The 20392-nt window shown below is 33.3% G+C and overlaps 2 protein-coding genes and 1 pseudogene across 2 annotated transcripts; 1 reads left to right on the plus strand and 2 right to left on the minus strand.

Annotated features, from left to right (window-relative positions):
• Positions 1-399: 399 nt before the first annotated feature.
• Positions 400-2704, minus strand: LOC120196102 (protein TRIGALACTOSYLDIACYLGLYCEROL 4, chloroplastic-like). The gene is made up of 3 exons (XM_039197982.1): positions 1632-2704; positions 1094-1425; positions 400-597 (listed from the first exon to the last, which is right to left on the minus strand). The coding sequence occupies exons 1-3, from the start codon at positions 1954-1956 to the stop codon at positions 400-402; spliced, it is 855 nt and encodes a 284-aa protein (XP_039053913.1). The 5' UTR covers positions 1957-2704.
• A 3287-nt stretch (positions 2705-5991) lies between these two features.
• LOC120196116 (acetyl-coenzyme A synthetase, chloroplastic/glyoxysomal-like) lies at positions 5992-11564 on the plus strand. Its single transcript, XM_039197998.1, has 18 exons — positions 5992-6429; positions 6637-6783; positions 6885-7040; positions 7125-7247; positions 7364-7532; positions 8055-8137; positions 8240-8341; positions 8421-8509; positions 8618-8708; positions 9058-9171; positions 9569-9645; positions 9738-9816; positions 9972-10040; positions 10117-10292; positions 10445-10501; positions 10593-10683; positions 10778-10876; positions 11127-11564. The coding sequence occupies exons 1-18, from the start codon at positions 6091-6093 to the stop codon at positions 11310-11312; spliced, it is 2247 nt and encodes a 748-aa protein (XP_039053929.1). The 5' UTR covers positions 5992-6090; the 3' UTR covers positions 11313-11564.
• Positions 11565-19240: 7676 nt separating this feature from the next.
• Positions 19241-20320, minus strand: LOC120196036 (annotated as a pseudogene).
• Positions 20321-20392: the final 72 nt, after the last annotated feature.

Raw genomic sequence — 20392 nt, forward strand, 5'->3', positions numbered from 1 at the left:
CTAAAATAAAATATTGAAATCTAAATTTCTCTTATAAAGAATAGGGGATGTCACATATGATAAATAACATAGACATGAGAGAAATATTGGATAATCATTCAAACATTAAAAAGAAACAAAATTAATTGAATTGAGTTTAACTTTGTTCTCTAATTGACGAATAAGTAATTTGATCCATGAAAAAAAACCCTAATGGCATCATCTTATTTAATCAATGTTTAATACATCATCATATTAAATAAGAATGGAAAAGAAGGGTTATTTTCATATCAAATTCAATGTTTCACTTTCCTACTTGAATAGCTTTGCTTCTTAAATAATCGCCAAAAGTACAACATGTGCAAAGGTGAGGAGTATCCTTGAATTGAACAAAGGAAGTAGAAGATACACCAATGTAATTTATGTCTCGAAGAAACGAAGCTCTACCATAAATTCTTGATGCTTTGGGGAGTACCAAGCAACAGCCTTTGCGGAAAAAGGGACGTGCAATGCATATTCGATTGCAAACACAGGCTGGCCTGCCTGTATATGCCAACTTTTGTCCTCGAAATCAATCAAGACTCCCGAATCAACTCTAAAACTGAAAGGTCCGGCAATCTGTAATGGAAATAACGAATAATGAAACTTGCTGCTCAGAACTCGGCTCAAGCAAATCCAATACTGATTTCTAAAGCTCAAGATCCGCTTGAAATAAAATCAAGCTATTTAAACGTGGCACGATTAAGCTCGTTTGCACAAGTTATATACTCAAACTCAAGTTCAAGCACGTTCTATCTACTATTTTTTAATATCAAAATATTAAAGAAACAATTACAAATAAAAAGCTCCATTAGGCTTGCGAGTTGCTCGAATGGAGTATTAAGATACTCAAACTCGGTTAGCTTGATAGCTTGACCTGGGGCTTGGATAGCTTATGAGCAATTGAGCACAATTGTACAAGTGGCTCATTTACATCCCTATTCCAACTTTCCAAGCTATGCATGAAAGTCAAAGCGTTATCACAAAAATAGCATAAAGATACTACCTTGGCTTCAGCTGCCATTCTTTTTAACATCCTAAATCTGTATGACAAGAATTATTTCCAAAGAAATACCTGCTGCTGAAGTGAAAGGGTGGTACTTGGGAAGATCATTTTAATTGCTTCAGAACTAGGCTGGAGCGAATTCAAAAGATACTGAGCTACTTGTGTGGCACCTGAAAGGAATTTAGAACCAGAGGGGAAATCCATGCGAGCCTGAAATCTTGTAAGATCAGACAATAGCCGTTGGAAGTTCCCATGCTGGGCTGTAAATGACATGGATGCAAATATATCCCCTAGAAGGGAAGATTTTAGAGTTGGATGATGCAATGATAACCGCTTAATATCTTTAGCTTCCTCAATTAATCTGGCTGAATTTTCCCCAAAATTCGCACTCAAAGATGCACCTGTGCATATAAAACAATGATATTTTTATTATTTTCACAAGAGCTGCAGTCATAACTATGGAACCATTCATGAACTGAACAGCAAATATAGTGCTGGAACAAGATGTCAATACCATATTTAAAACATGAATTATAATAAACTAAAAATCTAATCTAGGTTACAAAAAGTTCAGGGAGTCTTCGGGTTACATTTTGTTAAATCTTACCGATGGTTCTCGATGCTGAAACGTGGGGATCTGAAAGGAAAATGTCATAAGGTTGAACCATCTTGAGTTTCTGAGCTTGGCTACTCCAAATGTTAACATTCTTCTTGTAAGAAAAGGCACATTTAGCAAAAAAACCGGGAAGTAGAGATGCGGGGACTTGAGCAACGGGGTCACCTTGAAATTGCTTCGCTGACCCATGGTTATGGTGTAGGCACAAATGATAACTTGGACCAGAATCTGAAGGAAGAGAAGCCAAATCGAGATCCATCCATGTTCCGTCGACCGCATAGGATCTCGAGGACGACGATACCGAAGCTATAGACATCGACTTTCTCGGTTATGACGAAGATCAACCATTCGGGAGCCATGTAGCCAGGGGTTCCCCGCATGGTTGTAATGAGTTGACTCTGGTGTTTTCTTATCAGTGTGGATAACCCGAAATCCGAAACTTTGGCATTGAAATTATCGTCTAATAGGATGTTTTCGGGTTTGATGTCTAAGTGTATTATCTTCTGGTTGCAATCTTGATGAAGGTAGGATAGTCCTTTGGCTATGTCAAAGATGATATTCTTCCTAATTTGCCAACCAAGAGCAAGGTCGACGTTGAAGATCCATCGGTCTAGAGAACAATTCGCCATGTGCTCGTAAACTAAAAGCCTGTTGAATTTTTCGGCACAAAATCCAACCAAACTTACCAAGTTGAAATGGTGGACGTTTCCGATCGTCTGGACTTCGGCTATGAAAGACTTGTTAACAGGACCGAAGCCTTGGAGATGCTTCACCGCCACATCGGAACCCGAAGGCAGTGTTCCTCGAAAAACGGACCCGAATCAACCTTCACCGAGCTTGTTGCTGAAATTCTGGGTGATGCTCTTCAACTCTTCGTAGGAGAATCTAGAGGGCATTCCCAGCATGTTGTCGAGATCATCTTCCTCAACTTCCTGGGACCCTTTTTTGTAAAATAGGTTAATCAAAGCCCCTGAAACAACTACAAAAATGAAAGCTGATTCAATCAGGAAATAAAGGTGAACAAGTATGCCCACAATAATCAATGTGATGAGTAGAAGGATAAGTGTGGTCAGTAGAAAGTAACAACGTGCTTTCATCTCCTTCATTGTTGCTCTGGACAATGGGTTTGCAGGAAAAGAGTAAATAAGCTGCAACAATGGCGTCAAGCTTGACTAGAGAATATTCATGCCACCGTGTCGTGAATGTTCTTCTTTTTCAGAAACCAACAAGGTAGATGCAAAGATCTGGCAAATATCGACAAATATTTTCTTTGGGAAACATATGGCTATATGCAGTTGTCAGAATTGAATCAGACTTATCTGCAAAAATGTTTTACGTTTTGCAAATGACTGATTTCATTGGACTGTGTTTTGTTAGTCAGGGAATATTAGGTTAATGATTCTTTGGTAGACTATATACGGTAACTGATTTTACCGTAATTGAGAAATATTATTGAGACACAAATTATCTCAATAATTAAGAGATTTATGAACGAATCAATTTATTTCAGTAGTTAAATAAATTGTTATTATTCTTATAGGTAACGGGTTCAAGCACCATCGACTGTAATTGGGTTATTGAGCATTTATTATCAAATAGTTGAAAGTATTTAGAACATATACTACTTTGTAATCACTTTATCTTAATAAAAAAATAATAATTAAAAAATTTATAATTTCTTTAGAAGTCTCATGTTCAAGCACCAACAGATGTATAAGTGTTCATTATTAATTAGTAGAGAGTTTCATTGTCAATTGATTAAGAGTTTTTGCACGTATACTATATTGTATTAATCTTATATTTATATAAAAAAAACTATTGAGAGTAAACATATATTTATTAATAATAATTTTTTTTATTAAAAATCAATTAGTTTAGTGAGATAAGACATGAAATCTCTTAAATAAGGTTAAATGTTTAATTATTGGCATTTATGGATGGAGTAAGTTGAGTTAGGACAGGTGCGTTCGTCTTTATAATATCCGATTCGAATTAATTGATTAATAAATCGAATATTGAGTAATACAAGAAAAACAATAGAAACTTCTCTTATGGAGTAAACACAAATAAAATTTCAAGATATATATAATCAACAAAATGAACAATATTCATTAGGTTGTTTGGATTTAATATTTAATCCATAATTGATGGGTTCTAACCCGATCTGATTTCTAAAAAATGAGTTCGGATCGAGTCGGGTCAAAATTTCTAAGGGGTGAGATCGAGTTTGGGCGGAGGGTGAAGAAACTCTAACCCAACTTGACTCAAGGATAATAATGTAATTTTTAAAAAAAATATTATTATTTTTAATTAAGTCCTTATTTTGTATTAAATCGGGTTGGATTGGATTAAATAGAGTATATATAATTTTTTGGTCGAGTCAAATTCAGATGGGAGATACATATTTTTGAGTAAGATCGAGTTGACAAAAACCCGACTCGTTGCCCTCCCTACCCTCGAATCATGTTAGTATATAATTTTTGTGTTTACTTTTAACGAAACTAGCAATTTCCTTCGTCTTCTCTGATCTATCCGGCGTCGCTCATCATCGGTCACTAAGGATGTCTTCAATTTTACAAATACCATAGATGTTGAGGTTAGTGTGAATTAAAATCTAGGTCCTTGCACTTTCCTATAATTATTTATTTTGGGTGATTAAATATGAGTACGTAAATGTGACGGTCCATTGGAATACCTTCCAGTTGAATGATAATCAAAACATGGGGCAAGGTTTTTGTCATTAGCTTTTAAGTCACACATGACTTGTCGGCTCATAATATACAATTTCCCGTTGCCTACTTTAGATTTACAATTCCAAATTGAACTCTCTTAATTAATGCACGCTGCTTCTTTAAATCTTTGAGGAAACCGTGGGCATGATGGAGCGTCCGGGATACAATCCAACCATACATACATGATAAGGGATGATTGTTTAATTTAAATTTGATGGATTTCGTTCCGATTCGATTCGATTTATTTTAAGAATTGAATTTAGGTAGAAGTTTCTTAAGAATGAGATCGAGTCAGATTATGTTCGAATTTATGATGAAAAATTCGATATGATTCGATCTAATATATATTATAATTATTTATTATATTAAAGATAATTATAATAATAGTCTATCTATAATTCTTATTTTACATAATAAAATATTTCTTTTTTATTTATATAAAATTTAAAAATTCAAAGATAAAAATTGAAAGTGAGCAATTCACCTAACAGTACACTAATCATATAACTTCCTTTCATATACAGTTATAGATATTAAAATTATTACTTAGTTATTAGGTCACCAGAACCATATAGTAAATGATTTTGATAGGTTACCAAAATCAATTATAGTTATAATAAAATTACGTTACAAAGTTTCCAAACTATAATAACCAGTACATTAAAGGTTTTCCTTAATAAAGTTGCCAAAATTACTCAATATTTTAATTTTAGTAAACTATAAAGAGATCAATTTCAGATTTGCACTTGAATTTTGATACGATATAGCCGTACACATAATATTTTAATTTATATATACATATAATTTTGATTTTAATTTAATTTAATTTAATTGTACAAATATGTAAAAGAATAAGTTCACCCATTCATTTTCATATTAGATAAATGAATTATACAATACATAAACTTGAATGATATTATTAGATATGAACCAAGGGATGTTAGAAGATGATCGCATCTCTTGAAAATTTTAAGATAAAAATTTTAAATTCTCTTATAATTTAAATAATCTTTTTCCTAATGATATAATTTTTATACATTCTGAAATATCATACTTTCGCACCTTAAAATTTTAATATAACTTTATAAAAGTTGATACCAAACATAATTTTTTTTGTCTGTCACTGAATACTACGTCGAAAACAATCTCCTGATAATTTTATAAAATTTAAATTAAATTAAAATTATTATTCATGCATCTCGTTAGATGTGAGACCATAGATTCATGCATATATATATTTTATAACAAGACATAGTATTGAATGAAAACTGAATATATACAATTAAATTAAAACAAAATCAATATATATTTTTATATAATTTTTTATTAGTTTATGATGATTACATGATAATATATGTTTGAAATACTCTTAATCATTTAACGATATAAGTTCAAATGCATCTGCATACATTATGCTTGAACTCGAAACCTCTAAAAATAATAACCATATTTTTAACTACTGAATTCACTTTGTCCGGGCATTATGATATAAACTAGAGTAATTATCTATAATAATCCATAAATTAAATGCATGGAAAACTTACCATATTTGCTAGGTTACCTTTTTATAGAATATATATATATATGTGTGTGTTATAATATATATATATATATATATAATCCAAAAGTGTAGAATAAAACAGGTAATAAATTCACATAATTTCTGTAGGAAGATTTGGATTTGGATTTAGATTATACCAAGAATATAAAAAGATAGAATGCTGAACATGAGCATTTCCCCCTGTCCCATCATTCCCCGCTTAGTCCCACAGCTTGATCGCTGTGAAATATCTTCCCTCAAGCACCGGTTGCGTCATTATCACCTCCGCGGCGGCACACGACGGCTTCTTCTGATGGTTTCTCCCAACAATCTCCCAACCACCGCCTCTCATTTCAGACACGTAGACGCCATGGTCCCCCAGCCTTCCGCCGCCGCAGCCAAGCTTTCCCAATTGAAAGCCGTCGTCTTGGGCGAGGCTCCTGCTTCCGAAGACGATGAAGTCGTTGTCCCAAGCCATGAATTCTCTCGCCAGGCTCTGGTTCCTTCTACACAAAAGGTTTCTTCTCATATTCTTTGGCTTCTTTTGAATTGTTAGTACTGGTGAAAAATAGTGATATGAAAACAAAATGATGGGTATTTATTCTTTCTGTCATTTGTCTTGATCTATGTAATTGAATTATGATTGATTTTTTTTCAAAAACAAAAATTTGATTGATTATATGACTGTTGGACAATTTGAAATTGTGGGTTGTGATGAGATCAGTACCTGGAGATGTACAAATCATCAATAGAGGACCCTGCTAAATTTTGGTCAAGCATTGCATCATCGGAGTTTTACTGGAAACAGAGATGGGGAGATCAGGTTTACTCCGAGAATCTCGATGCAAGGAAAGGGAATATCAAGATCGAGGTCTTTGTTTGTCTCTACCTTTTTTTACCTTGTTTATTTCAACATTTGGGTCATTGTAACTGTAACCTCTTTGTTTGTTTGTTTGTTTGTTTCCTTACCAGTGGTTCAAAAGCGGTATCACGAATGTGTGTTACAATTGCTTAGATAGAAACATAGATGCCGGACTTGGAGACAAAATTGCTATTTATTGGGAATCCAATGAACCTGGCTTTGATGCCACTCTAACTTACTCCGAATTGCTACACCGAGTTTGCCAGGTCTCTTCAACTTTGTATTATTTGCTGTATGTTTATGACTTCATCAATTGGAATCACTTCTGATTTTGTTCGTCTTCTCTGTAGCTTGCTAACTACCTGAAAAGTATCGGTGTTGGAAAGGGTGATGCTGTTGTTGTTTATTTGCCTATGTTAATGGAACTCCCTATCACCATGCTTGCATGTGCTCGTATTGGTGCAGTTCACTCGGTATATGACTCCTTTTCTTGCACATGAAAAGGATGAACAATGTCAAATAACTGTAATACTAAACAATAAGAAATTACTTTGTATTGGATGAATTCCCACCCCTGTTCTCCTTTCAGGTCGTCTTTGCTGGATTCTCTGCAGAATCTCTAGCCCAACGAATTGTGGACTGTAAACCAAAAGTTGTTATTACTTGTAATGCTGTTAAAAGAGGCCCTAAGACCATCCACCTAAAGGACATTGTTGATGCTGCCCTTATTGAATCCGCCAATAACAGGATCTCTGTAGGTTGGTAAAATTTAAGAAAATGGTTTTATTTTAAGCATAGTTTTCTCTGTTGCAGTTCATGCATATTTAGAGTGGGCCAAATCCATTTAATCGTACAATTAGCTAAACAATGCAGCACTTATCTTTAACCTCAAATTTGTTTTCTATATCAAACTTTCGAAGCAACAGTCTTCCCTTGGTTTACTGTTCCTTCGATTTCATTCAAAACGTTCTAATAGCCAAGAAAATGTCGATTTTGATGTACATGTTGGTTTAACTGGTTTTTGATATTTTAAGACTGAGCTGACTAATTGCATTCTTACATGTCTGACGAATCTGACCTAACATAACCAGATGTTAAGCATCATGTTGAGCATGATGGATGGTAATCTAGTCACTAAGTACTTAACTTTTAGCGACCAGCACCCTATGCTTTGTTTTTGATCAACTAGCTCGACTTGGTCTGATCACTATCACCTGTGATACTATTTTATTATTTTATGACTCCTGCTGTCAATCTATATTGATATCTTCTTTATGCAGATGTATGCTTAACCTATGAAAACCAATCAGCACAGAATAGGGAAAGCACTAAATGGGAGAAAGGAAGAGATGTATGGTGGGAGGTTAGTCTAAAATTTGAAAATTTTATTGGGCATTTCGTGCTTCCTGTTTCTAGTAACCATAATTTTATTGTGGAGTGATGATTGCATACTATTTTTTCCTAGGATGTTGTCCCAAAATTTCCAACTTCTTGTGATGTTGAATGGGTTGATGCAGAAGATCCCCTTTTTCTGTTGTATACCAGTGGGAGTACTGGGAAGCCAAAGGTATTTATTTTGCTTGGTTGAAGTATTCTACTTAGTTTCTCATTTTCCTTTCCTATGCTCTAATATGAACTTTTAAAAGGGCGTACTTCATACAACTGGAGGATATATGGTGTACGCAGCTACAACATTTAAATATGCATTTGACTACAAGGACTCTGATGTTTACTGGTACTTTGGACATTCTTCACGCTTATGTTCTTACAATTTTACAGCTCTTGCCATTTAGTATGTTGCTGATTTTGTGTCTTTGTTGACATACTTTTTCCTTGAATTTAGGTGCACAGCTGACTGTGGTTGGATTACGGGACACAGTTATGTTACTTATGGACCCATGCTTAATGGAGCAACAGTTGTTGTGTTTGAGGGGGTAAGGATTAACAATTCCTCTTTGACACGACCAAAGAGATTATAAGCTTCCAAAATTTTCAACTAATCCAGCTTTAATTTTTGGTTACCTGAGATTATTATTAAGGACTAGGGAGAAAAAAAATCTTGGTAACTAATCTAGATTAATGAGAACATATTGGGTGAAACATAATGGTATATGGAAGATTTTGACAAGTCATAAGGTGTTCCTCAGAGTTTATCGAGAGAGCGGCTAGGTTTTACAAGCCGTTAATAAGTGTTAGATTCTTATAATACTTAAACAACATATTTTGGTTGGATGTATTATATATGTTTCAGTAGATAGCAACATGATCTCTTGTTATATGCAGGCCCCAAATTACCCTGATCCTGGACGATGTTGGGACATTGTCGACAAATACAAGGTGACCATATTCTACACTGCCCCTACATTGGTGCGCTCTCTCATGCGTGATGGTGATGAGGCAAGATTCATTCTCAAATTTTGTTTATATTGGGTTCATAATGTCTATAAGAATTTTTTGTGAATAAAGAGATGCTCTTTGTTACTATTTTGCTTCCTTTATGTTGATATTTGACACTCACATTCATAATTTCCATGGTTTCAAGATACTTGTCTTTGATTTGTCATTGAACATCGCTGGCTAAAATCAGAGGGATTAATAAAGAAAAATTTTGCAAGCATTCAGTTATTTTTGTTTGATTCTGTCATGAAGGTTTACTTGTTTTAATGATCTATGAGACTATTCTTTGCCCTGCAAAGATATATTTTTCTGGTCTTTTGTGTTTGGAGAAAATCACTGGAGTTCCTCTTGATGTATTTCTATTTTTTTATTGATATCACTATTGCTGACTATGCAGTATGTCACTCGCTACTCTCGGAGGTCCCTGCGTGTCCTTGGAAGTGTTGGTGAGCCTATTAATCCAACTTCTTGCAGGTTCTCAACTATAAATTCTTTCTTTTTTGGTCTCCTAGCTCATTTTATATGTAAAAAACTGTTTTTCATCTAAAATGATCCCATTACTGCAGGTGGTTTTTTAATGTTGTTGGAGGGTCTAGTTGCCCTATTTCTGACACTTGGTGGCAAACAGAAACAGGTGGCTTTATGGTAAGATCTTTTTTCTCTTTCGTGTTACATATTTTGGTAGCTTCTCCTCACGAAAATATTATCAGAACCATTTTCACTTGTAAATTTTGGTTGAATTTTCTCAGCTGTACATGCTATTTTAACTTTTAATTATTGTTTTCTGTCTCGACTGGCAGATTACTCCTCTACCGGGGGCCTGGCCACAGAAGCCTGGTTCTGCAACCTTTCCTTTCTTCGGAGTTCAGGTTTAATACACTGCAGTTACAGAGAATTAGCATTTCCCCCTCTTTACGTTAATATCTTCTTATTGTATAAATGCAGCCTGTCATAGTGGATGAGAAAGGAGTTGAGCTTGACGGTGAGTGCAATGGTTACTTGTGTGTGAAAAGCTCATGGCCCGGTGCATTTCGAACTCTTTATGGTGACCATGAGAGATACGAGACAACATACTTTAAGCCATTCCCTGGGTATTATTTTACTGGTGATGGCTGCCGCAGGTATGTTGGTATACACCGAAATTCCCATTTCATTGGTTTGCACTTTTATCAGCATACGAGTACGACATATGATTCTAAGCCACCCCTTTAGTTTTATTCAGTGATTGCATCCTAACTGCATGAGTGCTACATTATTGTTATCTTTGTTTCAGGGACAAGGATGGTTACCACTGGCTTACGGGAAGAGTCGACGATGTTATTAATGTTAGGTATGTTATCTCGAAACTAGTCAGCATGTTGAAGGTTCCACGTCTGTTTCTTTCCTACTAACTGTCAGTGATACTATCTTAATATTCGCAGTGGACATCGTATTGGCACAGCTGAGGTGGAATCTGCTCTAGTTTTTCATCCTCATTGTGCAGAAGCTGCTGTGGTTGGTGTCGAACACGAGGTATGCAACGGGGCTTGATGCATTATATATCAAGTAGCCAAGAGACATGCTTGTGGTGAGTACTCCCTAAGCTTTCATTTTCTGTTGGCCTTAGGTTAAAGGGCAGAGCATATATGCCTTTGTAACTCCTGTGGAAGGCATTTCTTACAGCGACGAACTCCGAAAGAGCCTTATACTCACTGTGCGAAAACAGGTTAGAATTTATTCCCATTAGTCGTGGCATTTTTTTCGAGTGTGTGGTCCTACTCCTTGGGAAAGAAACAATCAGGAATTTAGCTGTATGCTATGATCTCAACTGTCCCTTAACATTGAGTTGTCGAAATGAAAATTTAGACTATTCCTGTAACTAGCAGTATCCTTACATCCCGGTTAGATAAATATCGGTTGGTTGAAAGGTGTTTGATGCAGTGGTAATGAGGAGAAATCGACATTGTGACTTGCAGATAGGAGCATTTGCAGCACCTGACAAAATACACTGGGCACCTGGCCTGCCGAAAACAAGGAGTGGGAAGATAATGCGGAGGATTCTGAGGAAAATAGCGTCTAGACAATTGGATGAACTCGGAGACACGAGCACGCTGGCTGATCCCGGTGTTGTTGATCAGCTTATTGAACTTGCGGATGACTGAAACTGTAACCATGCGTTCCTTGCTTCCTTGCCGGGAAAGGAATCGTTCCCATTTGGACGGTGTGTTCACCTTCTTTCTGCCTCTTGGCTGCTTCTAGTTTGATTTGAAGTACCTGCTTTAATTTTTGCCCTGTATTGGAGGTTGCCTCGTCCATATGCCACCAATATTTCTATGGAATCCTATATACATTTGTACTATTTAAGAAAATAATAGTGATAGAATAAGAAGAAAGAAGAAGAATTCATAAATGTATATTTTTACTATTTTTTAAATAAGCAATAAATGTAAACCTTTGCCTGAATTATCAAATTATAATTTTTTTAAAAAATTAACAAAACAATATAAATATTTTTTGGATCCTCAATTTGAAAAATAAGTAAAGCGTTTACCTTCATGAAAAAAAAAATCAATTATACTTTAAAAGAGTTAGAAAAAAATATTTCAATCTCTCTGTACTGTTGCGTTATCGTTATCATTCACGTTGTGAATTATTATACCAATATCATATGGAACAAAGGTAAAATTAATATAATTAAAAAAGTAATGAGAAAACTATTTATTTTAAGATAAGATGATACCTTCAATCATTTTTTTTACAAATTAAACTTAATAATTTTTCAATATCAGTGTTTTATTTACATTCATACTCTTTTATTTTTTATAAACATCTTATTTTATATATTTATATTTTACCTTCAACTCATCGATTGATTTCAATGGTCAAGGAGAGAATTATTCTCTTTAAAAGTATTGGATTCGAACAATTATGTTTATAAGGTATATATATATTATCAATAGATAAGAAAAATTATGAATATATATTATCTTTTAATAGTTTGGGTGATTACAAGTTAACATTTGTTAATAATTTTTTAAGGGTAAATTACACAAATGATCACTAATGTTTGAATAAGTTTTTCGTTTTTCTTATTGAAGTTTCAAAAGTAACAAAATGATCACTATGTTATCGATTTATAACGAATCAGTCACTCTAACAGTTACCGAAGGTGACGGAATGCTGAGTTAGACCGTTTACCGCTTAGTTAAACCGTTGACCCGTCAGTAATGGCCAAACCAAAACCCCTTAGTTTTCCTCCTTACTCGCCACTGCCACCGTCTTCTTCTTCATCTTTTAAAACATGCAAAACGCAAAAGTCTCTCACCGGAACTCATTTACTGCCTGGTACTTCATCATTTTAAGATAAGATCTATACTTTTTTTTTCAACAGAGAATTCATCCATAATCTAAAAGCCTTTAATACGTAATATGAAATGAGATGGATGTCCTTGTCTTCCAAAAGATTATTAGTTCAAAATTATTATTATAAACGCGAACCACGGGAATCACCATTTTCACGTTCTGGGTCTGGGTGTTCCGTAGTTTCAGTAAAACAGAAGCTGTAAGAAGCCTTGAATTTTCCGTTGACATTTCAAACTCCCCATGCAAATCTTGGATTCATTGTTTGGCTGCTAATAAAATTGATTTCTTTATAGAAAGTTAAAGAAAAAGCAAATAAAGTAAAGAGAAATGAAGAAAACCCGGTCTCCTAGTTTTGACATTGTCCAGTGGATCACCTCTTGGTGTAATTTAGCTGGATAAATCTGCTTGTTCGCTCTGTGTGGGTTACCCCTGCATAAGAATAAAAACAGCTATCCCCATATTAATTATCAATGCCTTATCTTCCTTCCCCCTTTCTTTGTTTCCCTTCACTTTCTCTTCAACTTTGGTTGCATGATCCATGTCTGTTTCCTTGCTTTGTTTCTTACGTCCATTGTCTTCCAAGCCATCGCCATTGTTCTTAACTTCTCTGGGATTTCTCGTTTTCCTTAATCAGTTTTTTTCAGTTTTAGTTTCATCCATGTCAGGTGCAGCAGCTTCATAAGTACTTCTTTCTGGTTAGTTGCTCGTTCGACCAAGTCTTCTTCTGGTTTTTCGTCGATGGAAGCTTTATCGGCGCCTTGCTTTTATTCCCAAAGATCAACCGCTGTTATTTCTGGATCAAGTTTGGTGCTATATTCAGCTGATTGTTGTTGGGGTCGAAGATTAGAAATTCTTGGTATGTTGAGTAGGCACGTAAATGAACCGAAAACACACGAATGGAGGTACGTTCATGTTCGTTCATTAAGGAATATAGCTTGTTCATGTTCGTTCATTTAAATGATAAACGAACACAAACGAACGAACATAAACAAACAATACAAACACAAAAAAAACTTAATCGAACACAACAAATGAATGTAAAAAAAGTAAACAACAAGAATAACAACAAAAAATTCATTAATATAACATGTAACTTTAGAGTTAATTTGTTCGAATATGACAAAAACATACATAAATCATAAATAAACTATATGAACATAATAAAGTCTTAAAGTTAATTTGTTCAATAAAACAATCTTCTTGAAATCCAAACAACTTCAATAATCTTCGTAATATAATAAAGTTAATTTGCCCTCTGTTCGAACATAAATGAACAATCATAATTAAACAAACGTAAAATCTTGTTCATGTTCGTTCATTTAATAAATGAACGAACATAAACAAACTTCCCGCCGCACGATTCAAAAACGGTTGTTGAACGTTAAATTCATTTACAGGCCTAATTTTGAGCATAAGGAGTCCTAGTTGGAATTGTTTGTCAATTTTAGACAAATCAAGATGTGGGAGAATGTGGAAGGTTTCATCGACTGGCAATACTTTGTTATTAGGAATTTAGGAAGCCGACGCCTTGTCATGCTTTGAGTACATCGAGGCATTGGAGTATCATTGTCGGAGCAGAGGAAGAGGGTACAGCGAGCACTCGCCCATTGAGATTGCGGGAATTGGTTTTAGGGTTGCGAGTCACGGTCAATAGTTTTAGAGAGTCAAACCTAGTATGCGTGGTTGTCTTATGTGGCAAAATGATGCCAGATCAAATCTTTAACGTGACATATCACCATTCCGTCCCTTCAATAATGATAGTTATTGATAGTTAACTATAAGTGATTGATTTGTTACAAATTAAAAATTTTAGTGACTAATTTATTACTTTTAAATTTTAATAGAGAAAATAAAAATTTACTCAAACATTACTAATTATTTATGTAATTTACCTTTCTTTAATTAATTAATTAATAATGTTCATATACTATACATGTAATTATTTAAACTCAAAACTTCTAAAAATAATAATATTTTTTTATCATTGTGCTACTTAATAAATTCTATTTAATGATAAAATTATATTCAAGATAATGATAAATTATATTTATATTATATTACGTTAAACCCGATTGACAATAAAGTTACATTTGAGATGATGACAATGACAAAGTTATATTTAAATTATATTATATTACATCCGGTTGACAAGTGACAATATGATGTTACGAGTCAATTATACCCCATTGGCAAGTAAAGTTCAATTTAATTCATAATTTATTAGAATGATTACTTTAGTTTATGTATTTTTTGGAAAATATTTTAAATCTTGGTTAAAATTATTTTTGTTAGATGAAAACATTAATTGACTAATTATCAAGGAATATTGTTGACATGATATTTTTATATCTATTTTATTATTGATGTATTAAGTAATACATTAACACATTAGATGATATAACATGTTATATCATCATCTTAGATGATGTGATATATATAATGTCATTATCTTAGATGACATGGTATGTATCATATTATTATTTTAAGTGATATGATATATGTCACATCTTTATCTTGAATTAGATAGCATGTTATATCGTAATCTTAAGTGATGTGTCACATACTTCACGACGTAATCAATTTAGGTGATATAGCTATGGCATGTCATCACCTTGAGTAGCATGATTTATAACACATCATTATTTTAACACATGAAAAAATGTCACATTAATTATATATGTTGTTCATTAGTCAATTAATAATTTTCATATAATAGAGACCGTTTTAACTAAAAAAATAAAATATTGAGGTAGAAATAGTAAAAAAAAAATAAAAACAAAAGCATCGATTCTTATAAATGTTGGGACTGATTTTGATGAACCTTTTAAGGCTGTCATTCGCCCAAACCTTCATCTCATTCACCATTGGCATATGAAAACCAACAATCATCTAAACCCAAGTCTTCATTAAACCAAAGGATGGTAATTTAACTCAAATCCGATGGGTTCTAATCTAACCTAATTTTATCGGATTGAATTTTTTTAAAAGAAATTTATATTCATGTCGGATATCTTAAAGGGTGAGGTCAAGTTTGGTTCAGATGAAGGGTGAAAGAACTTCGATCTAACCTGAGGATAATAATATAATTTCTTTAGAAAAAACTATTATTTTTTAATTAAATCTTTATTTTATAATGGATCGGGTTAGATCAGATTTAGATTCTAAAAATTTGGATCGAATCAGGCCGAATCGGGTTCAGGTGGAGGATACACATTTTCGAGTCGGGTTGACAAAAAATCTGACCCTAACCTGATCCGTTGACATCCCTAAACCAAACCCTATAAGAGAAAAAATTAAGAAAAAAATTAAGAAAAAGATGCATTAAAAGAAATCGGAAAAAACAACAGAGATATAACTTTTTTATTAGCGAATTCGCAACATTATCTCAACTTGATCTCGATTTAACTCTTTGGTTAGCGAATCTGCAATGTTATCTTTTGATCTTACAAAATCAATATAGATAACTCCATTGATCAGTTGTCTATAGTATTATGTTGACGACACACATGTCTCGACTTACCATTATACTTGAAATTCAATACTAGTCACAATATATACATACCATGGGCACATGTTTCAACCATTCAAAAATATCATCCAAGAAATTTCAAAGCTATTCAACTTATTCTCTAGACTTATCTAAAATTACAGACTCAGATTCTATTACAGATATGATTATAATCGTTTTCTTAAGGATTTTTTGGACACGATTTCTCCTCCTCATATGAAACATATTCACTTGTGTCGTTGATATATTAAATATCAAATTCTACTAGCATCGGTCTATCATTCTAAGACAATAGGATAGTCAAAGAAAAAATAATCAATCGTTTAAGACTCATTTTCATTTGCTTTGGTAATATGGACATTACCTTCTCAAGACACCCCACATTTTCAAGTATTTAATGGAAGATTTTGTCCTTCTCATAACTCATATGGTGTCTTTTTTTTCTTTCTTTTTTTTCTGAGGACCTTATTTAAAAGATAATTAGTTGACAGTACAACTCCCCCACATGTTATGTGACAACTCAAAACTTCATTATGTTGCATTCATTATTTCTCTTAGAGTTTGATTTTCCTTTCAGCTACTCCATGTGATCGATGAGAGTATGATGGTGTTACTCTGTGAATAATATTCATCAAACCTTTGAAGTATTCATCACCACTATAACTTTTTATTATCTTAATCTTTTTTATTAAATTGGTTTTCAACATTTTGTTTATAGAGAATAAATTTCTCTATAACTTCACTTTTGTTCTTTTAGAAAATACACATAGCATTACATTTGCTATCATCAATTGAGGTAATAAAATATTTATTTTCTCTCGTCTGTGTCATTATTACAATATTTAAGAATTTAGTCACTAATAATTCATCTTTCCTTTCGTATCTATGATCAAATATTGGTATCCATAATTATTTTATTCACCTTAAGGATACTATACACCTTATATAGTGTATCCAATAACACATTCATGCTATATTTCTAATACATGAAGTCATAATACTTTTAAACAACAATGAATGTGGTAACAACGTTTACCTAGGATGAATCGATATTTGACTAAATTTAACATGATCAAATAGAACAACATATTGTGTTATCACATTTTAAATATTTATCCACAGAATTTCACAAGTTTCTTATTGTGACTCATGACCATCAACAATCGTGATTTCGTTTAACAAATAAAATTAGCATTAATAATAATTCCTGTAAACAAAAAAATTAATAAAACTTCAACAATAAACCAAAATTTAATTTTGGTTTATTCCACCAAAAATAATTTAGTTAGAAACTAGTAAAAAATTTGTTACTTTCAACAAAATTTAATTTTGGTTTATTCCACCAAAAATAATTTAGTTAGAAACTAGTAACAAATTTGTTACTTTCAACGATTTCTATTATAAATACTAATTAAATAATTTTGTTAAACCACATAATTAAAATCTCAATTGGTTTCAAATACGAAATAAAAAATTTTAATAAACAAAAAATTAATTCTCGTTTATTTTCGACTTTGTTATTGTACAGAATCAAAGTTCTAAAACAAACTTAGTAACTAATGTTACTTCAACTACAATGTCCAATTTGAGATTTTAGCAAACTCTTTAATATGACGAGGTAAATGCCAAAATAAATTTATTTGCTTTATCGATTTTCTTACAATTTCCAAATCATCTAATTTGTATTAAGATTGTTAATCAAAATAACAATATGAGATGAATTCGGACCCGAGAAAATAAAAGAAGTTCAACTTCTTAATGACAAGATAAAAATATATAGAAATAAAAATAATCTTTTTTATTGATATATCGATCGGAAATAGTTGAGGCCTATCGCTATATAATTCCCTTAAAACATATTTTCTGTCATTCCTTTGGTGCTAGAGTTCATTGATCGTCTGTCTCCCAGGATATAACAACTAGATGATTTGGTGCAATAGCTCAGTTGCAGAGATCACGAACTATTATTGCCTTCATCTATCACCGGAAAACTAATGGAAGAGAAAAAGATTTTTCTTTCAAGTTCTTAAATTCTGAGATATAAAAACTTGTTATGAATTGTGAACATATGTAAAACTTGTGTTTAACCTAGCAGGTACTCGATGGTTATAAGAGATTTCCAAGAGAGATTCACTACCATCAAATATCTTTTAATATTTAAATTTAAACAGATAATAATATCTTTTTATTTGAAATATTCAAAAGATATATACACCTTTTACTATTAAAACTTAACTAGATATTATTTTAATTTGAAATATTCAAAAGTATATAATCATCATTAATGTTCGAAGTTAAATAGATAATAAATACATTTTAATTTGACATATTCAAAGAGTAATTATCTTTCTAATATTCAAATTAAAATATATATTTAATTTATAATAGTCAAAAGAAATATAAATTTAGTTTAAATATTAAATTCATCAGTAAAATTCACTCTTTTTCCAACAACAATAAGATACAAGGGAGATTTGATGAGAGCTCTAAGTTGTTAAAAAACATGAGACGTCAAATAATGAACACAAAGAGTATAAGATTTTGATATTGTAGCCTTTAACATCCTTGATTTAGCATCACAGCATAAATAGTCTATGAGTAATCAAAGCCCGCTTAAACATGTCTGGAACTAGACAATAGGGGTGATCAAGAAACAGTTTATGTGGAGATTTTCACTTTCTGCATCAATCTTTCGGAGTATGTTTCTTTCGGTGTGCTTTTCTTTAGGGGACTAAACTAAGTTATTTCGTTATTTTGCGTTTCGAATCCTTGAATTAATCCTTTGTTGGAAGAACATGAACTATTAATCGACTCCATAGACAGAATTATCCAAATTAAAACCTCATAACATAAAATCTCAGTACTTAACGCATAGCATAGCACCAAAACAGTGACATTTCCTGTTTTGAAAACTGTTGCTGACTACTGAGGGATTTCAAGACCTGTTAACACAGGTCATGCAGTTGTTTTAGTACAAGTGTTAAACTTATTACGGGGGAATGAAAAATGAATCTATATGTCTATTGAACTCTTTCCCCACTAGAAAAGTATCTGTGACCGTTACTCATTCAGAATGCTGATAATACATGTTCGAGTATAAATTGAAGGAAAGTAAAGATTTTTCTCTCTGTTTTCAACTTCCAATCTGTTTATAATAAGCACAGAACACTTGTAATTGAACTATACATAATTAAATATGCAACGTTGTTTAATGTAATTTTATATGAATAAGCTGATAAGCACACCAAAGGGTGGCCAATTAGTCCTCTGAAATACTGAAAGAGGACTATATATACTGATGTATCCATCCTCACCGCAGCTAGTGCCCCATGAATTCTTCACCAGCCAATACTTGGTCCCATCATCATCTTGTCCATAGCCAACTGCTGTAACCCCATGCTCCAGGTAGGTGGTGCATTCGCCGGTGAAGATACCACTTTTGTAGTGTTGGAAGTCAGCCCCACCGGCATCAATGGCAACTGAGACTGGCTGATTGGCCACAGCTTTTAATAGTGCTGACTCACTGTTTGAAGGTACATCTTCGTAACTGGTGATCTTCGCTGCATGGTTGGTTGATTCTTTCTTGTTGCAGATTCCATCAACTCCTTCATAGGGATAATTGGTTTCGGTAGTGAGTCCTTTGTTTGAAATGATAAATTCAAATGCATCGTCCACGAGACCACCGTTGCAACCTTGGTCTTCGCCATTGACATCACAATCAACCAACTCCTGCTCTGATAGTGAGATCAATGTACCGGTTTTGAGCTTGGTAATCCCTTCCATGGCTGCCACAGATGAGAACGCCCAGCAACATCCTATATGATCCCAACCGAAAGAAAAAATTAGCATTGTGGAATCATAATTATTTCAATTTCTTTACAAATTCCTATGCTTACCACATTGGCCTTGGTCCTTGATGCCGGTCACAGCTCCTTTCTTTCTCCAATTCATGCTAGACGGAACTGCAGTGATATTTTCATACCTGAAAGAAGATGTTTTGGAAGATGGAACAGTGTTGGAAGGTCGCATTTTATAACCATTTCGCATGGTTTTAAACTCTTCATTCGTCATGTCGGTGAATTCATTAACACCTAGCTTGTACTTTTTACTGGTATGAGCATTGTGGGATTCGATATACTCCACGTTTCTCCTTCTCTGGTGCATCCTGATAAACTCCGCTATAACTCGATGCCCATTGTTCAAACCCGTCAGACATGGATAGCTCAGGAACAGAACGAGAAGAGAAGCCCAAATTCCCAAGACAAAGAGTAATGCCAAACATTGAGTTGTCGGAGCCATTGTTAGAGACGAGAAAATGTGGGTTATGAGGGATGCAAAATCATAAGATGGCTTGGGGTTTATATAGAGAGG

The sequence above is a fragment of the Hibiscus syriacus genome, unplaced genomic scaffold (assembly GCF_006381635.1).
Source record: "Hibiscus syriacus cultivar Baekdansim isolate YM2019G1 unplaced genomic scaffold, ASM638163v2 tig00117026_pilon, whole genome shotgun sequence".
Classification (NCBI taxonomy): Eukaryota; Viridiplantae; Streptophyta; class Magnoliopsida; order Malvales; family Malvaceae; genus Hibiscus; species Hibiscus syriacus.